This window comes from Miniopterus natalensis, chromosome X, assembly GCF_054644295.1.
Source record: "Miniopterus natalensis isolate mMinNat1 chromosome X, mMinNat1.hap1, whole genome shotgun sequence".
Classification (NCBI taxonomy): Eukaryota; Metazoa; Chordata; class Mammalia; order Chiroptera; family Miniopteridae; genus Miniopterus; species Miniopterus natalensis.
In genome coordinates this window covers 96,904,274-96,925,635 of record NC_142103.1, presented here as the reverse complement: position 1 = coordinate 96,925,635, position 21,362 = coordinate 96,904,274, and the positions used below count along the sequence as shown (strand labels likewise).

Genomic DNA, 21,362 nt, shown 5'->3' with positions numbered 1-21,362 from the left:
TCCGTTCCGGGCGCTTGAAGGAGACTGGGAGACGCTTCGGTCGCGCTGCCTGTGCTGTTGGGAGTCGTCGCCGCTGCTACTGCCACTGCTGCTGCCACTGCCACTGCCACTGTCTTCAGTCCATGAGGAAGATGCTCGCCGCCGTCTCCCGGGTGTTGTCGGGCGCCGCCCAGAAGCCGGTGAGGCGGCGTGAGCGGCCCGGCGTTTGGCGCTAGCGAGGCCGAGGCGGGGCCCGGGGCCAGAGGGCGCGGAGAGCGGGCCGGGCCTCGGGGCGCGCGCTGTGGGTGTGAGTAGGGCGCGGCGGGGTGCTTCCGGAGCGGCAAGCCTTTGTTTTGCCTCCACGGGTGCGCGCATCTCCTGGTCCCCGAGGAGAGGCTGCTGGGCCACCTGCGCTGATGGGGGTTGGGGGTGGGGACTTTACGAGGTCCGCGTGGAGGTCAGGCGCGGGGCTAGCTGTGCTCCAGAAGTGCCTCTGCGTTTTATTGCAGACAGAAAAGGGGGCCTTGGGCTTCCTCCAGTCCCCAGTTGACCGCCCTTCCCCGTCCACTCGTTTAAGTCTTCCTCACTACATTCTTTCTCCTGACACAGAGGCCACGTAGTATGTTAAGGGCATGGAATCCGGAGACTGAGTGGCTCCTTCAAACGCCAGCCTCTCCATTTAGTAAGCCCTGCGACCTTGGGCAAGGTGTTTTTATTTAAAAAAATTTTTAAAAAAAACATCCCGGTGCTCAGTTTCCTCATTTTTAAACTGGACATAAGTATTTACCCCGTGAGGTGGTCGTGAGGCTTAAACGAGTGAAAAGTGTGTAAACCTTTCCAAATAGTACCTGGTACATAGTAGGCGCCATTTGTGTTAAGTATTGTTACTATTTTGAGTGCCCAGTCTGGTATACGTTTGTTGAACACCTGCGCTCAGCTCTGTGGAGAGTTCAGGCAGGGTCAGGCTCCCCAGAAACAAACTTCCCTTTCCTTCCTTAACGTGGAGGTTTTCTTGGCAGGCGGTTTCAGAGCAAACAGAATGCCGGGAAACCCTTCCGCTACACACAGGCTTAGGGTAAAAGCAGCTAAAGAAAACGGCACTGCTTCTGGAGAGGGTGCTGTTAGAGGTTAGGGCTATTTCTGGCTACAGCTTTCAGATGTGCCTAGTGCCTAAGCTTCTAGCATTTTGACCTCAAGGCACACGAAGGTAGTATTTCTTGGTGTAACTGCAGGCAAGCTTTGACTTGAAATTCTGGCCCTAGAAACCTCCCCCAGAATTTTGTGGCAACTCTGCTTAGTAGGGGCAGAGATGGTCAAAAGGTGGGAAGTGTACCCCTCTAGGAATCCCATAACTACAAAACACAATTTAATTAATCAGTTGTTAAGTATTTAAATTGTAACTGGATCTTACTGGAGGAGAAGCACTTTTCACCATTATGTTTTTCTACATATACACATGATACAGCTAACATTTATTGAGCTTTTAATATGTGCCAGGCACTAGGCTAGGTATTTCATATGCTTTGTCTCATTTAGCCCCTACCACAAGTTTTTAGTATAGAGTGTAAGTAATAGAAACATGTGTTCAACATTTTACAGGGCCTTAGTTCTGTATTATGTTACATATAAAGGATTACATTAAAAAGGAAAAACTTGCCCAGCCGGGTGTGGCTCAGCAATTGAGCATCGACCTAGGATCCAGGCGATCGGGGTTCGATTCCCGGTCAGGGCACATGCCCGGGTTGCGGGCTTGATCAATGACTCTCTCATCATTGATGTTTCTATCTCTCTCTCTCCCTCTCCCTTCCTCTCTCTGAAATCAATAAAGATACATTTAAAAAAAAAAAAAAAAAGGAAAAACTTGCATAGAAGTTATTATCTGCAGGAAAAGGAAAATTTGTGAGTTTTCAAATCTGTTACTGCTGTCTGGCCCTGTGAACAGAGAAGTCATTTAAAATGAGAACCTAATTCCCTCAACTGTCCAAAATAATTGAATCTTCCAGTGATGTGTTGGCATGGAATGGAAATTGCACTTCATCTTCACCTTAATAAAACTTTGTCTTCTTCAAAGTCATAATACAGCTCATATCAAATTGAAATGAGTTTTGAGTTGCAGTGATCTGTTAACTAGATAAAACAAGAGTGGGTTGGAACTTAAGTCAAAAATTCTTATTGAGAGAAGACTATTGTGGTAATGGATTCCCTGTGTATAACATTTCTTTTTCTTTAATTTTTTTTATGAGGAGAGAGACAGTGGAAGTGTTAATGCTCCTTACTTTGAGCTACTCCCCCCTTTTTAGCTATTCTGCATATTTTTTCTGTTGTCTGCGTGCATGTCAATTATACTAAAGCACAGAGGAAAATATTTTTAAACAATTATGCATTAACCCTAGATTATGTGTGTCTGTGTCCTGAAATCCATGTTTCTATGAACTGTAATAATTGATGAGATGTTCCCAGAGTGCTCAGTGTACTTTGGGCTCTTGGATCTAGTGTGCTCATTCATCATCAGGCTTTAGTTGTGTTAACATAGGTTACTTAGAGTGTTCAAAGTGTTTGTTTTAGAATCATCATAGACCTATACTTTTTTAAAACCTATACTTCTTAATGCTAAAACAATAGTTGTTAGCAGAAAGAAAACACACTTGAAACTGTCATAGGCTGGACAAGTTTCTTGTTCCACAACATGCCAGCTTCCCAGTAATTCTAGCTTTGAAACTTTGATTTGCATCTGCAAAGGTGTCTTTAACATTAAGTCACGGTATCAAATGTTAGTCTCCTCAAGTCAGAAACCATCAAAAGTGTCTATAAAATGGTCAGATGTTAATGTCATCAAGATAGAAACAACTGGTTTCTCTCTCAGCGTAAGTGATACAAACAGGTTTAAGGAATTTATCTTTTAACAAACTCATTGTATGAATTAAAGTAGGTGTATCTTATAGTACCTAAGTGGAAATGTTGGTGTAATTTATTACTTTGTTCACTTCTCAGGGGTTGAGAGCATTGAGGGTTACTGGGGACTGGCCTAGGTGGACGTTGTCCCACTCTTTCCTCCCTCTAGTTGCCACCCTTTAGCCAACCCACTAAAATCTTCAGAAACTGGATCTTAGTGTGTCCTACAGAAAGTTTTCTCTAAAATGAAAGCAGAGAGCCCAGTGTAGCTTAAGGTACTTAAGCACCTGTCATTTCATATTTGAATGAAGTTGAGTTTTCAAAGTTTTTATTTCACAGATTAAGTTGCACTTAAAAATTTTATTCATCCTATTGTTTGTATTGCTATTATGACTCCTTTTGTAAGATCTTTACTACCAGTACAAATATATATATATATATATATTTGGCTTTTTAAGTAGTAGGTAAAATTTTTCACTGATACTGGTAGAATCTGGAATTTTCAAAATATTTTCTCTCTTTCACTTGAATGGTTGCTCCTCAGGGGAGACCACCACAGCCGAGATATCCCTCCCAATTCTTTTTTTAAAAGTTTAATTTATTGATCTTAGAGGCATTGATGTGACATCTATCAGCTGCCTGTGCCCCCCACCCCCCACCTGGGATCGAGCCCATAACCCGGGCATGTGCCCTGACCGGAAATTGAACCCGTGACCCTTTGGTGCATGGGATGACGCTCAACCAACTGAGCCACCGGCTGAGCCACACCAGCCAGGGGCCTCCCAATTCTCGATCACCACACTGTGGATGTGGGACCTGCCTGTTCTGTGTGTCTGTCCCTCCTACCAGTTTTTTGTTTTTTTAAATTTATCTTTATTGTTGAGAGTATTACAGGTGTCCCATTATTTCCCCCCAATTGACCCCCTCCATTTCACTCCCACCCCCTCCCTTTGGCCTTCACCCGTTATTGACTGTGTCCATGGGTTATGCATATATGCATATAACTTCTTTGGTTAATCTCTTCCCACCCTCCACCCCCCTTCCCTCTTTCCTCTGAAATGTGATCGTCTGTTGCATATGTCAATGTCTCTGTATCCATTTAGTTCCTCAGATTCTTTTGTTCATTAGCTTCTTCTTAAAGAAGACCCTTCAACATTTCCTGTAGTGCTGGTCAGGTGGTGATAAACTCCTTTAGCTTTTCCTTGTCTGAGAAGCTCTTTATCTGACCTTCAATTCTAAATGATAGCTTTGCTGGGTAGAGCAATCTTGGTTGTAGTTCCATGTTTCTCATCACTTTGAATATTTCTTGCCCCTCCCTTCTGTCCTGCAAGGTTTCTGTTGAGAAATCAGCTGCCAGTCGTGTGGGGGCTCCCTTGTAGGTAACTAATTCCTTTTCTCTTGCTGCTTTTAAGATTCTCTCTTTGTCTTTAACCTTTGGCATTTTAATGATGATGTGTCTTGCTGTGGGCCTCTTTGGGTTCCTCTTGTTTGGGACCCTCTGTGCTTCCTGGACTTGTAAGTCTATTTCTTTCCCCAGATAGGGGAAGTTTTCTGTAATTATTTTTTTCAAATAGGTTTTCAATTTTTTGGTCTCTTTCTTCCCCTTCTGGCACCCCAATAATACAAATGTTGGGCCTCTTAAAGTTGTCCCAGAGGCTCCTTATACTATTTTCATATTTCTGGATTCTTTTTTCCTTTTGCTCTTCTGGTTGGGTGTTTTTTGGTGTTTTTTTTAAACATATCTTTATTGATTTCAGAGAGAGGAAAGGAGGGGGAGAGAGAGAGATAGAAACATCAATGATGAGAGAGCCATTGATCGGCTGCCTAGCCCGCAACCCAGGCATGTGCCCTGACCGGGAATCGAACCCCGATCTCCTGGATCCTAGGTCGATGCTCAACCGCTGAGCCACTCCCAGCCAGGCTGGGTGTTTTTTGTTTCCTCATGTTCCAAATTGCTGATTTGATTCTCAGCGTCCTCTACTCTACTGTTGATTCCATGCAAATTATTCTTCATTTCAGTTCCTGTAGCCTTCATTTCAAATTGGTACTTTATTATGTTATCGATTTTCTCAGTTATTTCCCTAATAGTCTGCTTAAACATCCTTATAAACAAAATTCTGAACTCTGTTAGCTTGCTTGGATCTATTTCATTTAGTTCCTCTTCTAGAGATTTCTTCTGTTCTTTCCTTTGTGACATGTTTCTTTGCCTTCACATTTTGGCTGCTTCCTGGTGTTTGTTTCTATGTATTAGGTAGAGCTGCTATGTCTCCTGGAATTTGTCAAGTGGCTTTGTGTAGTAGGTGTCCTATAGGGTCCAGCGGCTCAACCTCCCCAGTCCCCTGAGCTGGGCCTTCTAGGTGCTCCCCTGTGGGCTGTGTGCTTCCTGTTATATTTTAGCCTTGGTTGCTGTTGGTGTCCCTGGGAGGAACTGACCCCCAGGCCAATCGGCTGTGAGGACCCGCTGCAGCTACAGCCAGAGAGCTGCTGTGCCGGAGACACCCCCATGGAGCAGGATTTACTTCAGTGGGGCTTTGGTGTTCACCAAGGGCGCCCCTTGAGTGTGTCACTCATGGATTTGGCAGGGTTGTAATCCAGCGTGGTTGAGTCTGACCACCAGGTGCACTGTCTCTGGGGCCTCCCGGTAGGTGCAAAGTCAGCCTGTGCCAGTGCCTTGCCCAGGGCCACCCAGCATGAGCTACACAGCAGACTGTAGTTGGCTACTACTTGTGCGGGGCTTAGAGGTGTCCAGGAGAGGCCAAGCTATGAGCCAATACAGGCTGCCACTAGTGCCAGGCCTGGGGCCACTTATCAAGCCGTATGGGGCAGGCTGAGGCCAGCTGCTGCTTGTTTGAGAGATTTTAGGAAAGTCCCAAGCATGAGGCTTGAGAGGCCACTTGCACAGAAAAGCCTCTGGAAATGGCCTGGATGAGCTGCAGGTGGGGAGGGGCGGGGCCTCCGGGAGTCACGGGGCGGGGCCAAAGGTGTGGGTCAGGTGCTGGCGATTCAAATATGGCCCCTGCCTGCCGGCTGTGTGGGGGGAGGACTTGCCAAAGGAGCAATGACCTCTGCCAGCCCTTCTGCCTGGGAGGAAGTCGCCCCTCCACCTCTCGCCCCAATTTCAGGCAGGTTAGTTCCTCCCCAAATGTCCCAGGTTCCTTTCAAGCTGCTGCCTGGTGCTGGGCTCAGAAGGAGCGCGTCTGAGTGAGTTGGTGCGTGGGCCCTTTAAGAGGAAAGCCTGGGGCTCCTGCAGCCTCCGTGACTCTCAGCGATAGTCCCTGCTGGTTTTCACAGCCCGAAGTTTTGGGGACATCTCTTCCCTGCCCTGGGCTGGGGGCCTGCTGAGGGGCTGGGACCCCTCGCTCCTCCGGGAAACCTCCACCCCGAGATGTCCCTCCTGGGTTTACACTGCAGCACTGGGTGTGGGCCTGTGGCGCTTCTCCAGTTCAGTCCCAGTCTGCCCGAGTCTCCGCCCCTCCTACCGCTCTTGGTGCTTCTTCAGTTCCCTGGTTGTAGGGCTTTTGTTCAGCCAGATTTCAGGAGGTTCAGAGTGATGATTGTTCTGTATTTTAGTTGTAATTTTGATGTGGTTGGGGGAGGTGGCGGGTGCAGCTGTTACCTACGCCGCCATCTTGTTTCTCTATCCCCTCCTACCAGTCTTGATTTGACTTACTTACTTTTTAATCCTTGCCCTAGGATAATTTTTTCCCTCTGCTTTTCTGAGAAAGAGAAGAGAGAGAGACACATCAATTGGTTGCCTCCCACACGCGCTCTGACCAGGCTACGAATAGAGCCTGAAACTGAAGTACGTGCCCTTAGTTGGAATCGAACCTGGGACCCTTCAGTCTGCAGGCCATCGTTCTAACCGCTGAGCGAAACTGGCCACGGCTTGATATGGCTTCTTTGGATCCTTGGTTATAGGACTTTTGATCACTTAGACTTAAGGTGGTTCTCAGTGATGGTTCTGTAGTGTAGTTGTAATTTTAATTTGGTCGTAGGAGGTGAGCACAGCATTTACCTACCCCCCCCCCCCGTCTTTATTAGAAATCCCAAATAATTTTTTAACTGCCACAAATAACATGTTTTGTGATTGCCAAACATAACCTTTTGTCTGTCACCTTACCACTCTCAGCTCCATTTCTTCCCAAATTCCTCAATTTTCTTCACTTATTCTTAGGTATATTAATGGACTTTCTCTGCCTCTAACATAAGTGAAGCATTTTTTTCCTCCAGTAACAACATTGTCTTTATTTGTTGGCTTTATTAGATAATGGTATGTTGATGAGTAAAGAGATAATAGTTTTCTGCCTGTAGGCTTGTACTCTTGGAGGTACACTTATCTGGTCCATCTTAACCCTTCTTACCAAGATCAAGACCAGTGCTAGAAGCTGGATGACTATGAACATATCAAAAGTACTTTTTGTGGGATCTGAAGAATGTGCTTCAAGTCTCCATGAAAAGAAGTCATGCTGGTTTACACATCAGTGTGTGAAAACGTGGCAGAGTGTGCCTAAAATAGTCCAGTAATACTAGTTAGTTCAGTGTTTGTTGTCTAACCTGGACCTTAGCCATCACATAGAATACTTTTGCTGCAAGCAGGTATGTTCAGTTTTAAGAATGAAAAGGAAACATTTCTCCTAGTTTTTTACCACCCAAGCAGTGACAGTTGCTCAAATGTCAAGAAGGGAACACTGTCGTAGAAAACATCTCTCCCTTGTGGGGCTTCAGGAGGAACCTACCCAAGGTATAGGCTGTTCAAATTATAAAATGACCCTCAAGTCCATTGCTGTTTTTTTTGTTTTGTTTTGTTTTGTTTTTTTACTATATCTTTATTGATTTCAGAGAGAGGAAGGGAGAGGGAGAGAGAAACATCAATGATGAGAGAGTCGTCATTGATCGGCTGCCTTCTGCACACCTGACTGAGGATCCAGCCCGCAACCCGGGCCTGTGCCCTGACCGGGAATCGAACCCCGATCGCCTGGATCCTAGGTTGACGCTCAACCGCTGAGCTATGCCCTGCCGGGCAAGTCCATTGCTTTTAAGTCAGGGAGTCCTAAGTACCTTTTCTTTTGTCTTGTACATTTCTCACTAATATATTTATCTCATGCTTTGAGTAGTTTGAAATATTTTTCTTATAGATCCATTTCATAGAAAAGTGGTTTGCCTGTAATAGGGATTGAATCATAGTTTTATTTAAAGAATGATTCTGGAAGTGAAGCTTAAGCTTGCTCAGTATATCTAGTTATGACTAAAATAGTATAAGCAAAGTTCACAGCTTATCTAGTCTCTTCAACTTGGCCATTAACTTCATTATATCTTCACTGTCATTTCTTTGAAAACAAAGTGACTGAGTGGATTGGTTTGGGTTTTGCTCCCATTCTCTTCCTGCTGTTTGCCTTCAGATAGGGGTACAAGCTCGTTTCATTGGCCAAAGCATGGATCCATTTTGGAAGACAAGATCTCAATGCAGTGAAGAGAAGGGAGATAAGCCAGTGAACATATTGGGGCTTATTCAAGTTCCAGGACTGCATCCTGATAACTGATTAATAATAGCAATGACGTTAAAAATAAGTGACAATAAAAATACTGATATATTTCTATATTTTGGTCTTTGAAGGCAAGCAGAGTGCTGGTGGCATCCCGTAATTTTGCAAACGATGCTACATTTGAAATTAAGGTAAGAGGTGTTTTACTTGTGTTGATAACTTTTCCATAGGTCTACTTTGATACATAGTTTTACCTTTGGAACAGAACATTTGATATTCATGCTTTTTCACCATTTTCTCTGAAATGTTTTAGAATCAAAGGTTCAGAGACATTTACCAAAAATTAGAATTTACACTTCTTACTTAGCAGCTTGCTAGTGTTTGGGATGGAAGGGCAAGCTAAACAAATTAAAGACTCCAAAGTTTAGAATGTGATTAGGTAAAACTTTTGAACGAGAAGATTCTTCTAATACTTCTTTGAAAGGTTTTCTTTCAACCTATAACTCATTTGACTTCTAAGGGTTTTCACTGAAAGTTATCTTAGAAAGATTTCCTTCCTTCAGTACCCCATCCCATTGCACAGTGAGCTTTATGATGTAAGGGGTCAGAAGCAATATGCAGCATTTCTGATGTGCCCCTGAGGGTTTTTCAGTTAAGTATTATTTGTGATGGAATTAGATCTTCGAATGGGTTGGCAGTGTTTACATTATGGTAACTGGAAGACAACGGATTCTGTTTCAGAAGTGTGACCTTCACCGGCTGGAAGAGGGCCCTCCTGTCACAACGGTGCTCACCAGGGAGGATGGGCTCAGATACTACAGGATGATGCAAACTGTTCGCCGAATGGAGTTAAAGGCAGATCAGCTGTATAAACAAAAAATTATTCGCGGTTTCTGCCACTTGTGTGATGGTCAGGTGAGTGGTAGTTTTGTTATAAAATTGTGTTACTTAGGAATTTAAGTGTGGCTTCTACTTAGGGGCTGTTACCTGCCCTTTTATATCCGAAGGATTCCAGGCTGGAATTTCAGAATTAAAATTAAAATGCTGAGACCTGCTATGAGGCTTATGGTAAAGAATTTATTCATGCATCACATTGCTGATTTCCTATGCCTTTATGGTATTGTGATTACCTGTATTGGATATACTTTTGGGGTAAAGGGCTTTTTGTTTCTTGTGTGTGGGGAGGGTGGTTAGACCAAGAGCTACAAATTCAAATGCCTACAGCGACCAGCTGGGTAGGACAAATGAGTGAAGAAGGCCAGCTATACAAAATAGAGAGTGGTGACAAGGACTGGTGGTGAACTGGAATGAATAGGTCCTACTTCCAGGGGATGTCATGACTTGGTTCCAGCCGGTTGATGTCATATGGAAATATGGGGCTAATGCTTCCTGTTGTTTGTTTAAGATAAGACCGAAGACTTGATTTTCATGTGAGATTGCCTCTATTTTAATGTTGACATCTGATTTGGGATTTTTTTTTTTTTTTAAATCACCTTACAGACCAAAGAAAACACATCTGTGGATTGCCAGTTTATGGCTGCTGGCTTGGGCCTTACCCTCCACTCTGTTTCTGATGATAGAGCTGCTTTCTGTGGTTATTAATGAAGTGTATAACTAGGCCAATTGTTTCATATTAGTCTAGGAAACCTTTGATCTAGAAATGTGTATTGTATTAACTAATTGCTGCTTCTTCCTTTAATGCAGGAAGCTTGTTGTGTGGGCATGGAAGCTGGCATAAATCCCACAGACCATCTGATCACAGCCTATCGGGCTCATGGCTTTACCTTTACTCGTGGGCTTTCTGTACGAGAAATTCTCGCAGAGCTTACAGGTTTGCTATTAAGTTTTCAAATCTCTCCTATTAAGATGCTGACTCTTATGAGTTAATACTAAAACCTTTTGAGTTAAAAAAATACAAACATTCTCTCCCTTTTGGTGTTCTGGTACCTCTGTAGTGCTTTTGAGTAAACTGACCATTTTTTAGGTCATCCGAGCCCCCAGGTTAAAGTTTAAAAATATTAGCTCTATGAAATCAGAATTGTGTTTATTATCAATGTAGCATGCCAGCAGAAAGCTAGCAGTCATTGAGTAGAAGCATTTCGTGGTAAGCAGCGTAACTTCTAGGAAACTTCTTAGTATTTCCTTTGTCTTTGTCCATCTTGACTCTTGAACTATTTAGTATACCAGTGTAGGAAAAATTGGATGTTTGTAACTGGCCCCCTTCCTCCCCCCCCCCAAAAAGTCCAGTGTACTACGCTAATATCTGAGGGAAGCTCAGTGATTAGAGAGCTGGGAAGTTTGGAAAGGTCAATGGCATGGGACTGGTCTGACCTTTATTATAAAAGGACCTGGAGAAAAGGAGGAATGTGTTTGCATAGAGGGACAGGTGCTTATGCAACTTAATTGGCCTCTGAGTTCTAATGGATGAGCCTCTAAGTAAATGCCTGGGTGTGGTTTGGTTGTGTATGGTTGGCCTTTGATGCATGTGTGTGCTGCCATTTCTAGGGCGAAGAGGAGGTTGTGCTAAAGGAAAAGGAGGATCAATGCATATGTATGCCAAGAATTTCTACGGGGGCAATGGCATCGTTGGAGCTCAGGTAGCCAAGGATGAAGACTGCGTGCTTTCCTAGACTTGGCCCTGGCCTGTGTGTTTACAATAGTTCATACCTCAGATAACTTCCCTCTAATGTATTTTAGTAGTCTTGGGACTTAGAGTGCTTAACAGACCTATCGCTTCATACCCTACCATTTGATCGTTTAATATATTTGGACAATGATTTAAAATATTTCCTTTTAGGTATTTGTTATGTTTTATAAGCAACCAAGAACCCATAGCACTGGAGCTATACCTGTTTATTTATATTTAAGTATATTAATTGCTTTGTCACATCCACTTTGCCCTACCTCTTCTCTCGACAATGCTGATGCTGATGCTGATTTCAGACCAGGAGAGGCAAGTGATCAGGATCTCAGGACCTAAATAGAATCTTAACACCAACTTCGGTGGTTATGTGGTCCTCCTTGTTTTTATCAGTTAGCGAATAATGAAGAAGTAACAGCATAAAATCGTATCTAGATGGTTTGGTTTACTTTCTAATATATTGAGATTTGTACAATATTTTTTTTTATGCCTAGGTTTTATTTTTTGGCTCTTTAGAACCTTTGAGCACAGAAATGTTGTTGCTTAATGGCTGAGAGTATAATTACTCATCTTACTCTACTGGTTTGTTTATAATATTGGGGGTGGGGTAAGCAGAGCACGTTGGGGTAGGGAGAGTTTATAGCAACAGTATAATTTCTATCTGAATTTCTGGCCAGGAGTAAAAATGCAGAGCACTAATTTCTCCCTTCATGGATTTCTGTGCTTCCTTTCTTGGTTGTCCTTAATACTAGGTGCCCCTGGGAGCTGGGATTGCTCTGGCCTGTAAGTATAATGGAAAAGATGAGGTCTGTTTGACTTTATATGGCGATGGCGCTGCTAATCAGGTGAGTATGTGCCTCTTAACTTTCTAATAACGATTAGAGTTTTTTTCCCAAAGTGCTGGCTATTCATAGGTCAGTTTGTAGGGAAGATATTACTAGTTGAAATAGCCATTCACATGGCAAGCTAAATTTTGGTTTTATGGCCAGATTAGACATTTGCCTCTTGGCATGTTTCGCAAGTGCTTTATAGGGATATACTCCTGTGAGGAAACTCTCCTTTGCACTACCTCAGTGCTTCACAAACTGTAGTAAGGGACCTGTTTATATTTTAACCCATTGCAAACCAATTATTAAACCAGTACTGTAATGTACAGACTCAGTCTCTTATAGGCCTTGGCATTTCCAAACTCCTCTCATAGTTTCTGAGCCTTGACTCTCTCTGCGCTTCTCCAATCATGGTTCGAGGTGTCGCTAGTCTGTGGGTGACATTCTGTGAGCCCTGCTCTGGATGCTGATTCTTAGATACTTGTTCGCTCTGGTTATCCAGTGGGTCTCTTAGAACTTAAAATAAAGCATAAAAGTAGGTAGCCACACATTTTTACATGTTGTTCTTTTTCCCCATCTATACTGCTGCCTTGGCCCCAAAGAAATGAGTGGTGCTGTTTGGTTTTTCACTTCCCTTAGTTGCAAATGATGATGCTTGCTGCGTCTCCACCCCCCCACTCCTTTCCTCAGAAATTTTTTTTTTTTTAAATATATCTTTATTGATTTCAGAGAGAGGAAAGGAGAGGGGGGGAGAGAGAGAAACATCAATGATGAGTCATTGATCGAGCCCACAACCCGGGCATGTGCCCTGACCGGGAATCAAACCCTGATCGCCTGGATCCTAGGTTGACGCTCAACCGCTGAGCCACGCCCGGCCAGGCCCTCAGAAACTTGGTTGTAGAAGATGTAGCTTTTTATACTTTATGAAAGATTTCTCTGCCAGGTATAGCAGCAGCTTTTAGGGTGATGAAGTCTGGAGAAAAATAGCAAAATGAATCCACTTGAACTTCTTATACATACTTCCAGGGTCAGATATTTGAAGCTTACAATATGGCAGCTTTGTGGAAATTACCCTGTATCTTCATCTGTGAAAATAACCGCTATGGAATGGGAACATCTGTTGAGAGAGCAGCAGCCAGCACTGATTACTACAAGAGAGGCGACTTCATTCCTGGGCTGAGGGTAAGGACACCTGTTGTAGAGCCAGGGCTACACCTTCACAGCTCCATGCCTCTGTGTACATTTGACAACTTAAGACAAATTGAAGAGTTTTATTTTCTTAGTGCAGGAACAGCTCATGTAGAATTAAAATGGTCTTAGGCAGTTTGATTTATGCTCTGCCCCTTTGCCATGTATTAACAGGTAGATGGAATGGATGTCCTGTGTGTCCGGGAGGCAACAAAGTTTGCAGCTGCCCATTGTAGGTCTGGAAAGGTAAGATTTTCTCTTAGGTCTCTGGGCTAGAGATTTCTAATGATGTTTATCCTAAAGTTAAAAGAATGCCTCCCTCATACAAAAGAATGTCTGTTGTAGGTATACAGGGGTAGCTGCTGACTGAGGTGCATAAGATAGAAGCAGAGTCCGGTCAAATGAATCAGGCCCCTTAATAGTGTCGTCTTGGGTAGCTTACCACATTGCCCCCATTTGGGGTAAATCTTTTCTTCTAGTGCTTCCTCAGCATTTTGCCTGTGTCTTCATGACGCTTTATGTAGTTTGCCTTTTGGTTTGGTTAATTATGTGCCTCCAATTCCCCATAAACTATAAGCTCCAGTGAACAGATTGTGGACCCCCGCAATGCTCAACAGAAAACCTGGCTTATATAATAGGCATTCAGTATAAGTTTGTCTATAAGTTTAATACTATGGTTGAAGTATGTAACCTTAGTCTTGCTGTTCCAGCCCTCAGAATCTTGACCTTTCAGTTGTGCAATGCAGAGGGGAACAGTGAGGTTGGCCTGACAGGAGTATGTGCCGTCAGAGCTAGTGGAAAGATGTTCTTCCTAAATCAGTGTTCTGCAGCCCAGAAAGCATGCCCAGAGGTTCACCTTTCAGTGACTTCACCTGTGTGTGTGTGTCTGGGAAGTAAGGTAAATTAAGATTTGGCTAGTGATGAAAATGAAAGAAGGGGGATTAAAGCAGCCAAGGAAATGCAGAGCAGTTAAAGAGAAAACGAGAATAAAAGAGAGCATGACAAAGGTGGCAGATTGGTGCCAGCAGGTTCAGCAGTCTACATCAGGACTGCAGAACTCTGGGTCCAGGCCTTGGGTGGTAGGTACCATCCCCTTCTCCCAGTTTCTGAAAGAGGTGGGGTCCAACCCCACACAGAAACAGGATCAGTGGTTTGTAGCATGTGTTGACTTTCCTAGCCTGACCAAAGCCCGATCTTGGAATTAGGGAGGGTCTGGAAACCCGCTTATCACCACCCCCTTTACCTAAACCACTGTGCTTCCGAATGGCTGCTGGATGACATAACAGAAAGAAGAGGTGACAGTTATTGAGGGATTGATGTATGTCAGGTAACTTACGTGCTGAGTACTTTTTATGTATTTAATTAGCACAACTCTGAGTTAGGTTATTACTGTTTTGCACATGAGGATAGTGAGGCAGAGAACACTTGAAGGTACATAGTATCTCTTACAGCCAGGATTGGAACCCAAATACTTGGACTCAGAGTCCCCCTTTTTAACTGTAAGACCATACTGCCCAGGGATCCTAGATCTATTTCCCTCTCTTCTGTGTTCAAAGGTTTGTTTTTGTAGGGAGCTAGTGTTTTATGAGCAAGCTACCTGATGGTAGCTGGGCTGGCCAGATTCCCAGCAGAGTCACGGGGTCAAGTATCAGGGTGCCTGCCAGCTGTTACACACCAGCCAGATGCATGTGTAGCAGGATTGGTTGCCAGCCCCTATGAAGCACTGCCTGAAATGGGTGTGAGGTGGAAATTCACCTCCCTAGCCTATCTTGAGTTCTCCCATCCTTTTGTACTCTCCAGCACACTTAGATTTGCTTGTAATCTTACTTTGTTCGAGTTTTAGTATTTTTCTCTAGCATTTTAAAAGGATCAGAATACTTATAGATGTCACCTGTGACTGGGGGAGAAAGACTAGCCTAGTGACCCTGAAGATAAGAGCCATACCTGCTTTCTAATAGGTTTTTCTTCCTTAAACCTAAGCTGTGTTTATAGGATTACACGAGAAATGGAATGCTGATGCAACAAACAATGCTTTATTTTAATATTAGTAGGCACTGTAACATGCAAAGTGCCTTTCTGATTCCAAATAAACGGTGGCAGATTCCTGTTTAAAATGAGAAGAAACATGCAGTTAATCTGTGTTAGAAATGAGAACAGAGAAGTTAAGAAGCAGTCAACTAATAAGGAATTCCTGACAACTCGAGGATATGTTTGATTCTACAAGTGTGTGCCTTTGGCCTAACCTAAGCTCCCTTGGGTTCTGCTTTAGGGGCCCATACTGATGGAGCTGCAGACTTACCGTTACCATGGACACAGCATGAGTGATCCTGGAGTCAGGTATGGTTGTGGGAAATATGACTGTGGTGTCTAAAGTGGGGTGGACTTTGAACGGTGCTATTCGCATGAAAAAGCAAAGCATTTCAACATTTGCTTTTGAAATCAGACACCAGTTGGCTTCAAGTAGTTATTTGAGTCCTGGCCAGAAAGCAGTGCCTCCCAATAAATTGGTTGCAGTATAGAAAGCATTCTGAAAAATCCCTACTATATATAGTATCTACATGTTAGTATGGGCACCGATAAAATAAAATAAAATTGCAGAGAGAAATTGTTCCATAAAGCAGGTCTGATGGTAACATTAGTATATTGGGGGGCATTACCCCAAATTGTTTCATGGCATGTTTTTCCTAGAGAATTTGAAAATGTTCTTCTGGCTAGTATGGAGTGAGACTAACTGGCACATGGGGCATTCAGTATGTTGAAATAGATGAGTCACAAAAAGATAGGGTACACTAGAAGATAGGAGTTTTACTTGTCACTTAGTAACTCTAGCATGAAATGCTGTAGTCCCTAAGTGTGACACAAAAGTAGCAGGTTTAGTCAAAGTAAGCGGTAACAAGCCTTTGAGTGTAGAGTGGAGTTCTAAGGGAAAATGTACATTCTGTAATTCCGTTTTCAAAAAAAAGGTAGTCCTTGCTTTTAGTGTTATTTCAGATGATGTGTGTGACAAGGATGTATTATAGATTCGAGAATTGGAAAACCTGTTACCTAAATTTTTGCTGGCCACACTCCTCGGTGGGCTTATGGGAGAAGGGAAAGGCACATTTATTTCCTGCTCGACATTCTTCTTCCTGCAAGTCTGCGGTTATCACCACACAAGAACCACCTCCACTGTCCCCACCCACGTGAAATTTAGGAGCTCAAAAGGGTGGAACAGTTGGCACAGAAAAAAGCTCCACCATTTTCTTCAGACCCTACATTAGATCAAATCTGCAAAAAAAGAGACTTGGCTCCTGCAGTCAGAATGCTGGAGAAGCCAGGTGAATTACTTGCCAGTATAGAGTTTTCTATAGAAGATATAAGCAGCTCTTACAGAATGGTAGGCTGAGTTTTTGTGCTTTAATTCTGCCATTCCATCAGTGACATAGATATTGATGAGAGCTCCATCTCAGGAACATACTTCCATGTATCACAGAACTCTTTGCTATACTGGAACTGTTCTTAACTACTTCTGTGTTTCACTCCCTGTAGTTACCGTACACGAGAAGAAATTCAGGAAGTAAGAAGTAAGAGTGACCCTATCATGCTTCTCAAGGATAGAATGGTGAACAGCAATCTTGCCAGCGTTGAAGAGTTAAAGGTATTGTCACTCTTGATGGTTTAAAAGTGGGCTTTCCTTTCTGAGCAATCAGTTTTTCTCCACACAAATAGCCGCCACTCCCTAGTGAAGTACCTCATGGGAAAGTATCTGTTATCACAGGACATTAGTCATATTTGCCAAGCCTTTTAAACCTCCCAAGAGCACAATTCTTTTTTCCTAGAAATAGACTTTGGGTGTTCCCTCAGCAGGATATGTGTGTGTGTGTATAATTACTTTAAATGTCGATGTCTGTACTACAAAATGTTCCTGGGTATATCATTGTGTCATTTAGTTAAAAAAATGACATCTTTGAAGATAGCAGCTATTTATTAGTACTAGAAGAAGAATTAGTTATACTAGCGACAGGATCTGAGTAGAACAAGTTGGTACTTAAACTGTTGTTTCTTCAAAAATCTCTTGAACTATAATCTGGTTTTTAGGAAATTGATGTTGAAGTGAGGAAAGAAATTGAGGATGCCGCCCAATTTGCTACAGCTGATCCTGAACCACCTTTGGAAGAACTAGGCTATCACATCTACTCCAACGAGCCACCTTTTGAAGTTCGGGGTGCAAATCAGTGGATCAAATTTAAGTCCATCAGTTAATAGGAGTCTGCATGTAATGGATGGTTACACCTTAAGGAACTCTTGTTCTCACCCATAGAATGTATGTAGATTAAGATAGAAATTGCATGCGGTTTATACAGTGTTGCATTAAAAGTTATGTTAGATTTGTATAGGTCTAAATAGGTAACACAGACTTTGTTTAACCTTCCTTCAAATTATTTCCTTAAAATAGTTCTATTTGATTTAGCTGTACACTATGCAGGGGCTCATTCCTGTCTCTGGCCCAACCCCACAGCTAACAACAGCGTACATTAATACACACACATGCATCTGTGAATGTGCATGTTGATGAGGAAGACTGCTCACACTCACTACCCATTGCTGCTTAATATACATTTAAAATTGGGCAGTGGGTAGAAGGACAATACATTTTTAAATAGGACTACTTCACAATCATTGCAAAGGCTAAATAACTTGGTTATCTGCATTTATACGTTCAATATAAACAAAGCTGAAAAAGGAAAATAGCTTGAACTGCAATTAACCAGTTACTATTAACTTATAACCTAAAACAGTGATTCCCAGCCTTTTTGTTATTTTAAACAAACACCCATTGTTTTACCTTTGCAGCAAGTTACAGGGTGTGATTTTTTTCATTGAAGTAAATTAAAATTCATTTTTTAAAGAATTCTGTAATACTCTGGGTGTCAAAAGTGGGGCTCACAATCACTTCTCACAACAGCTCTACTCACCGTTAAAACATTTCATTAGTTCTTTAGAACTTCAAATTTTTAAATTGTTCAAAATGAGAAACTTTAACAAAGATGTTGGCTCCTCTATCCCTGGCTTGGCTGATTGGTTAAGCCTTATCTTGGGTCTCCGGGGCCTCCTGAGTCTGTCTTCTGTACTGGGAGACTGCTGTCCAGATGCTGCAGAAGAGCCCACCACTAGGAAACAAAAACAAGAGTCTTAAGAGTCAAAAGAAAACTTCAAAGCAAAATGCTTCTTTAGGAGCCCTTTAGTAGTATATGATTCTAGGCTTGTCTAGATTTGCCATCTCGTCTTAAAAACTTAGCTAAAATAGGAATGTGTTCTTTTCATATATGGAGGTGACACTTGTGCCCCAGCAGGAGTGGGACATGGCCTTAGAGGTATATGTAAGCATGATCTGTGCAGAGCAGCCCATTTAAGATGACACGGGAACCAGAATGCAGGTTGCAGTTTTAAGAAGGGTTTGGGTGTAGTGAGGAAGGGGGAGACTGCTTCTCCTTTGCCTTCTCGCTTTTCCTACAAGGCCTTTAGCTTCTGCCACCTCTTGGCTTTACTCCCAGCTTGAAACTGGGAAAAATGCAGTTTGGAGTTTTCTGACTAAGCTGTAGAAAAAGGAATTAATTTCAATGAAGGGGGGAAAGGCAGCAGCACTTTGTTTTCTACTTAATTTAAAAGCATAATCACATGGAAAGTCCTTCTCTGTTCTACAAAATGTTCTGAGGCTGTTCTTACCAGAGTCCAAGGTATCTGAGGTCTTCCTTAGTGATGTCATTAAGAATATCAGAAAGTGTATAACCTTCTTTAACTATCTGAAATAAAGATCAAATACATAGGAGTTAAGCAGATTTGTAATAATAGCACAGGAATGGTTTTTTTGGTTATAAATTTACCTTTTCAATAGTATTCGCATCTGCTCCTTGCAGTTGCAACCACTCTACAAGCTCTTGATCTGTTCTCTGCCCACAAGATGATGCTGGGTTCTCTGTAATAATTAGAAGTTTGTTTTATTGTATATTGATGTATAACAATAAAACTTCAAAAGTGACTAGGTGGATGAAATAAACTATTCCAGAATGTAAATGTGATGTGAACAGGAAATGAATTGAGCCTGTCTCAGTTGCTCTACTGCACAGTGTACTTGGATTCATTCTCCACAGTCAAATAATCCTTACCTATGACCTTTAGTTAGTTTGGAACTTGGTTACCTATCACTTTAAATGCTTATTTCCATTTTTAAAATGCCTTTTCTCAGGAGTCACATCCCTAACTGCACTGAAAACAAAGGAGGAAATAGGTTTTGCTGAGATTTTGCATTAGACCTCATTTTGTAAGCAGCACAGAATGAACAAGGCAGGTTTACTGAGGTGTAACCTATGCAGTAAACCAACCTTTTTAAGGTATGCAGCACAGTCATGTGACCACTACAGTCAAGATACAGAAATTTCTATCACCCCAAAAAGTTCTTGTGGTCTTTTATAATCAGTCCCCCTTGCCCATTCTGATTTGTTTTCTGTCCCTATAGTTTTACCTTTAACAGAATGCTGTTAATATTCTATACTTATGGAGTCATAGTGTGTAGCCTTTTGAATCTGGCTTCTTTCACTTAGCATAACATTTGTGATTCATCATGTTTTTAATGTACCAGTAGTTCCTTTTTATTATTGATTAGTATTCTAGAATCTACTGGAGTACTTAATTGAGATTATTCCCTATAACTAGAATATTAGCCAGCTTTTAAATAGTCTTTCACACAGACGTAAGTCAGAGCAAGTAGAAAGTCACTCACCATTAGATTTGAATTGTGACTGAAGGTGATGCAATGCTTGAGTTTTCTGTTCTAGGGTTTGCTGTATAAGATTCTGATTCTCTCTTTCTGTTTGAAGTAGGTGTTCCAAAAGTCTGGTTAAAAAAAAAAAAAACCATTATCCAAAGAGAGTCTAACAACATTCAACTCAACTCAAACGTGTTGAACATTAGAGATTGAAAGAAATGGCACAATCCCAATGGTCAGTCTCGTTTCTTAAAAGTTCCATGATCAGGTTTTAGTCTGCACATGGGCAAATTCCTTGTTTCCTCCCCTTGAAAAAAAGACTCATGCTCAGGGCAAAAGTATATTTTGTCTCAAAATGTGTCATGAACCAAAAGATAACCAGTGGAACTCAGCCAGAATGATCTGATAACTTCAACTTGTCTCCCTAAGTCAGATCAAGTCACTGAAACTAGTGGTCAGGCTCTTCCCTCCTCCCAGGGGACTAAGCCAAGGAGTTAGAAGCCATGTTCCTGCTGCACAGAAACTGGTCTCACAGATGCTCATAACCAGTTATCCTCAGGCAGCACTACTTCGGGCAGTAGGCACCATCTTCCTGCTCTCCCCAACAATAGCTAACGCACCTCCATCCTGCAAGGGCATTTGTGTTTTGTAGGGATTCACTGTTTGTCAGGCATTTGCAGTTGGTGCTGGCTGCTATTTACTAATTCTACTGAGGCTGGTAACATCAACAATGGAGAAAAATCATCTTTGAATCTATATATATATATAAAACATATATATATATAAAAAACATTTTTTGAATTGGTGATTATAAACTTTACCAGAAAAACATTTTTAAAAGTGCTAAGTATTACTGTCAACTTTCACATTTGTCATATTTCAAACTTTAAAAATTTTGCCACCACTGCATTAATTAAAACTCCAGGTCTTTCTAAAAAGGATTATATCTGCTTAAGATTAAACATCAGAGATCCCTAGTGGTATATACAGCTTTTCTTCCAAAATATGTACACCTGGCACCTTACCAGTTAAATATTAATCAGTGTTATGGATGATCATACGGCAAAAAGGCATCATTTGGAACCAATACCAGCTTGTTCACTATAGCTGTGGCTCATACTTTTCTTAGATCCATGATGTGATTTCCCCCAGAGAAAACAGGAATCATTTTATTCTCTTAATAAATATTTTTTGAGCACCTACTATGTGTCAGGAAGTGAATAAAACAGACCAGCTTTGGGGGGAACCTCACAACAGTGCCAGGTTCCCTTGGCTGGGAAGGCAGTCCACGAATGCCCACCGAGAGGATCATGACAAACTTCCTTGGGGTCAGGGTTATGGGCCACACACCACTGTGAAGTGCTAACCAGTCCTCAACTCGGCTACTTCTGTAGAGGTGGGCTGCAGATGTCCACTGCTGAGCCTGCTGGACCCACAGGCCATGCCAGGGGCCCTATTTGGTGAAAAGACACAGAGAAAGAACTGAGATGCTGCTGCCTTTAATATGGCTAAGTACTCTGCAGCCTGGATTCCCAATATTAAAGGGAGGCATTTAATCTGCCAGCTGAAGCTGAGAATACCCCCTTGCCCAGTTCCTTGGTGGTGAA

The 21,362-nt window shown here is 42.3% G+C and overlaps 2 protein-coding genes across 2 annotated transcripts in view; one reads left to right on the top strand and one right to left on the bottom strand.

Moving 5' to 3' along the window:
• Positions 1–19,029, top strand: PDHA1 (pyruvate dehydrogenase E1 subunit alpha 1). The gene is made up of 11 exons (XM_087829527.1): positions 1–179; positions 8,486–8,545; positions 9,096–9,269; positions 10,059–10,185; positions 10,860–10,951; positions 11,748–11,840; positions 12,849–13,004; positions 13,185–13,256; positions 15,280–15,347; positions 16,539–16,647; positions 17,088–19,029. The coding sequence occupies exons 1-11, from the start codon at positions 123–125 to the stop codon at positions 17,250–17,252; spliced, it is 1,173 nt and encodes a 390-aa protein (XP_087685653.1). The 5' UTR covers positions 1–122; the 3' UTR covers positions 17,253–19,029.
• Positions 17,846–21,362, bottom strand: part of MAP3K15 (mitogen-activated protein kinase kinase kinase 15) — a 60,010-nt gene continuing 56,493 nt past the window's right edge. The window contains exons 24-27 of the mRNA XM_087813403.1: positions 19,772–19,883; positions 18,875–18,976; positions 18,717–18,793; positions 17,846–18,160 (exon numbers count right to left, since the gene is read on the bottom strand). Coding sequence (XP_087669529.1) covers positions 18,073–18,160; positions 18,717–18,793; positions 18,875–18,976; positions 19,772–19,883 — 379 coding nt within the window. The 3' untranslated portion in view covers positions 17,846–18,072. The remainder of the gene's footprint in view (positions 18,161–18,716; positions 18,794–18,874; positions 18,977–19,771; positions 19,884–21,362) is intronic.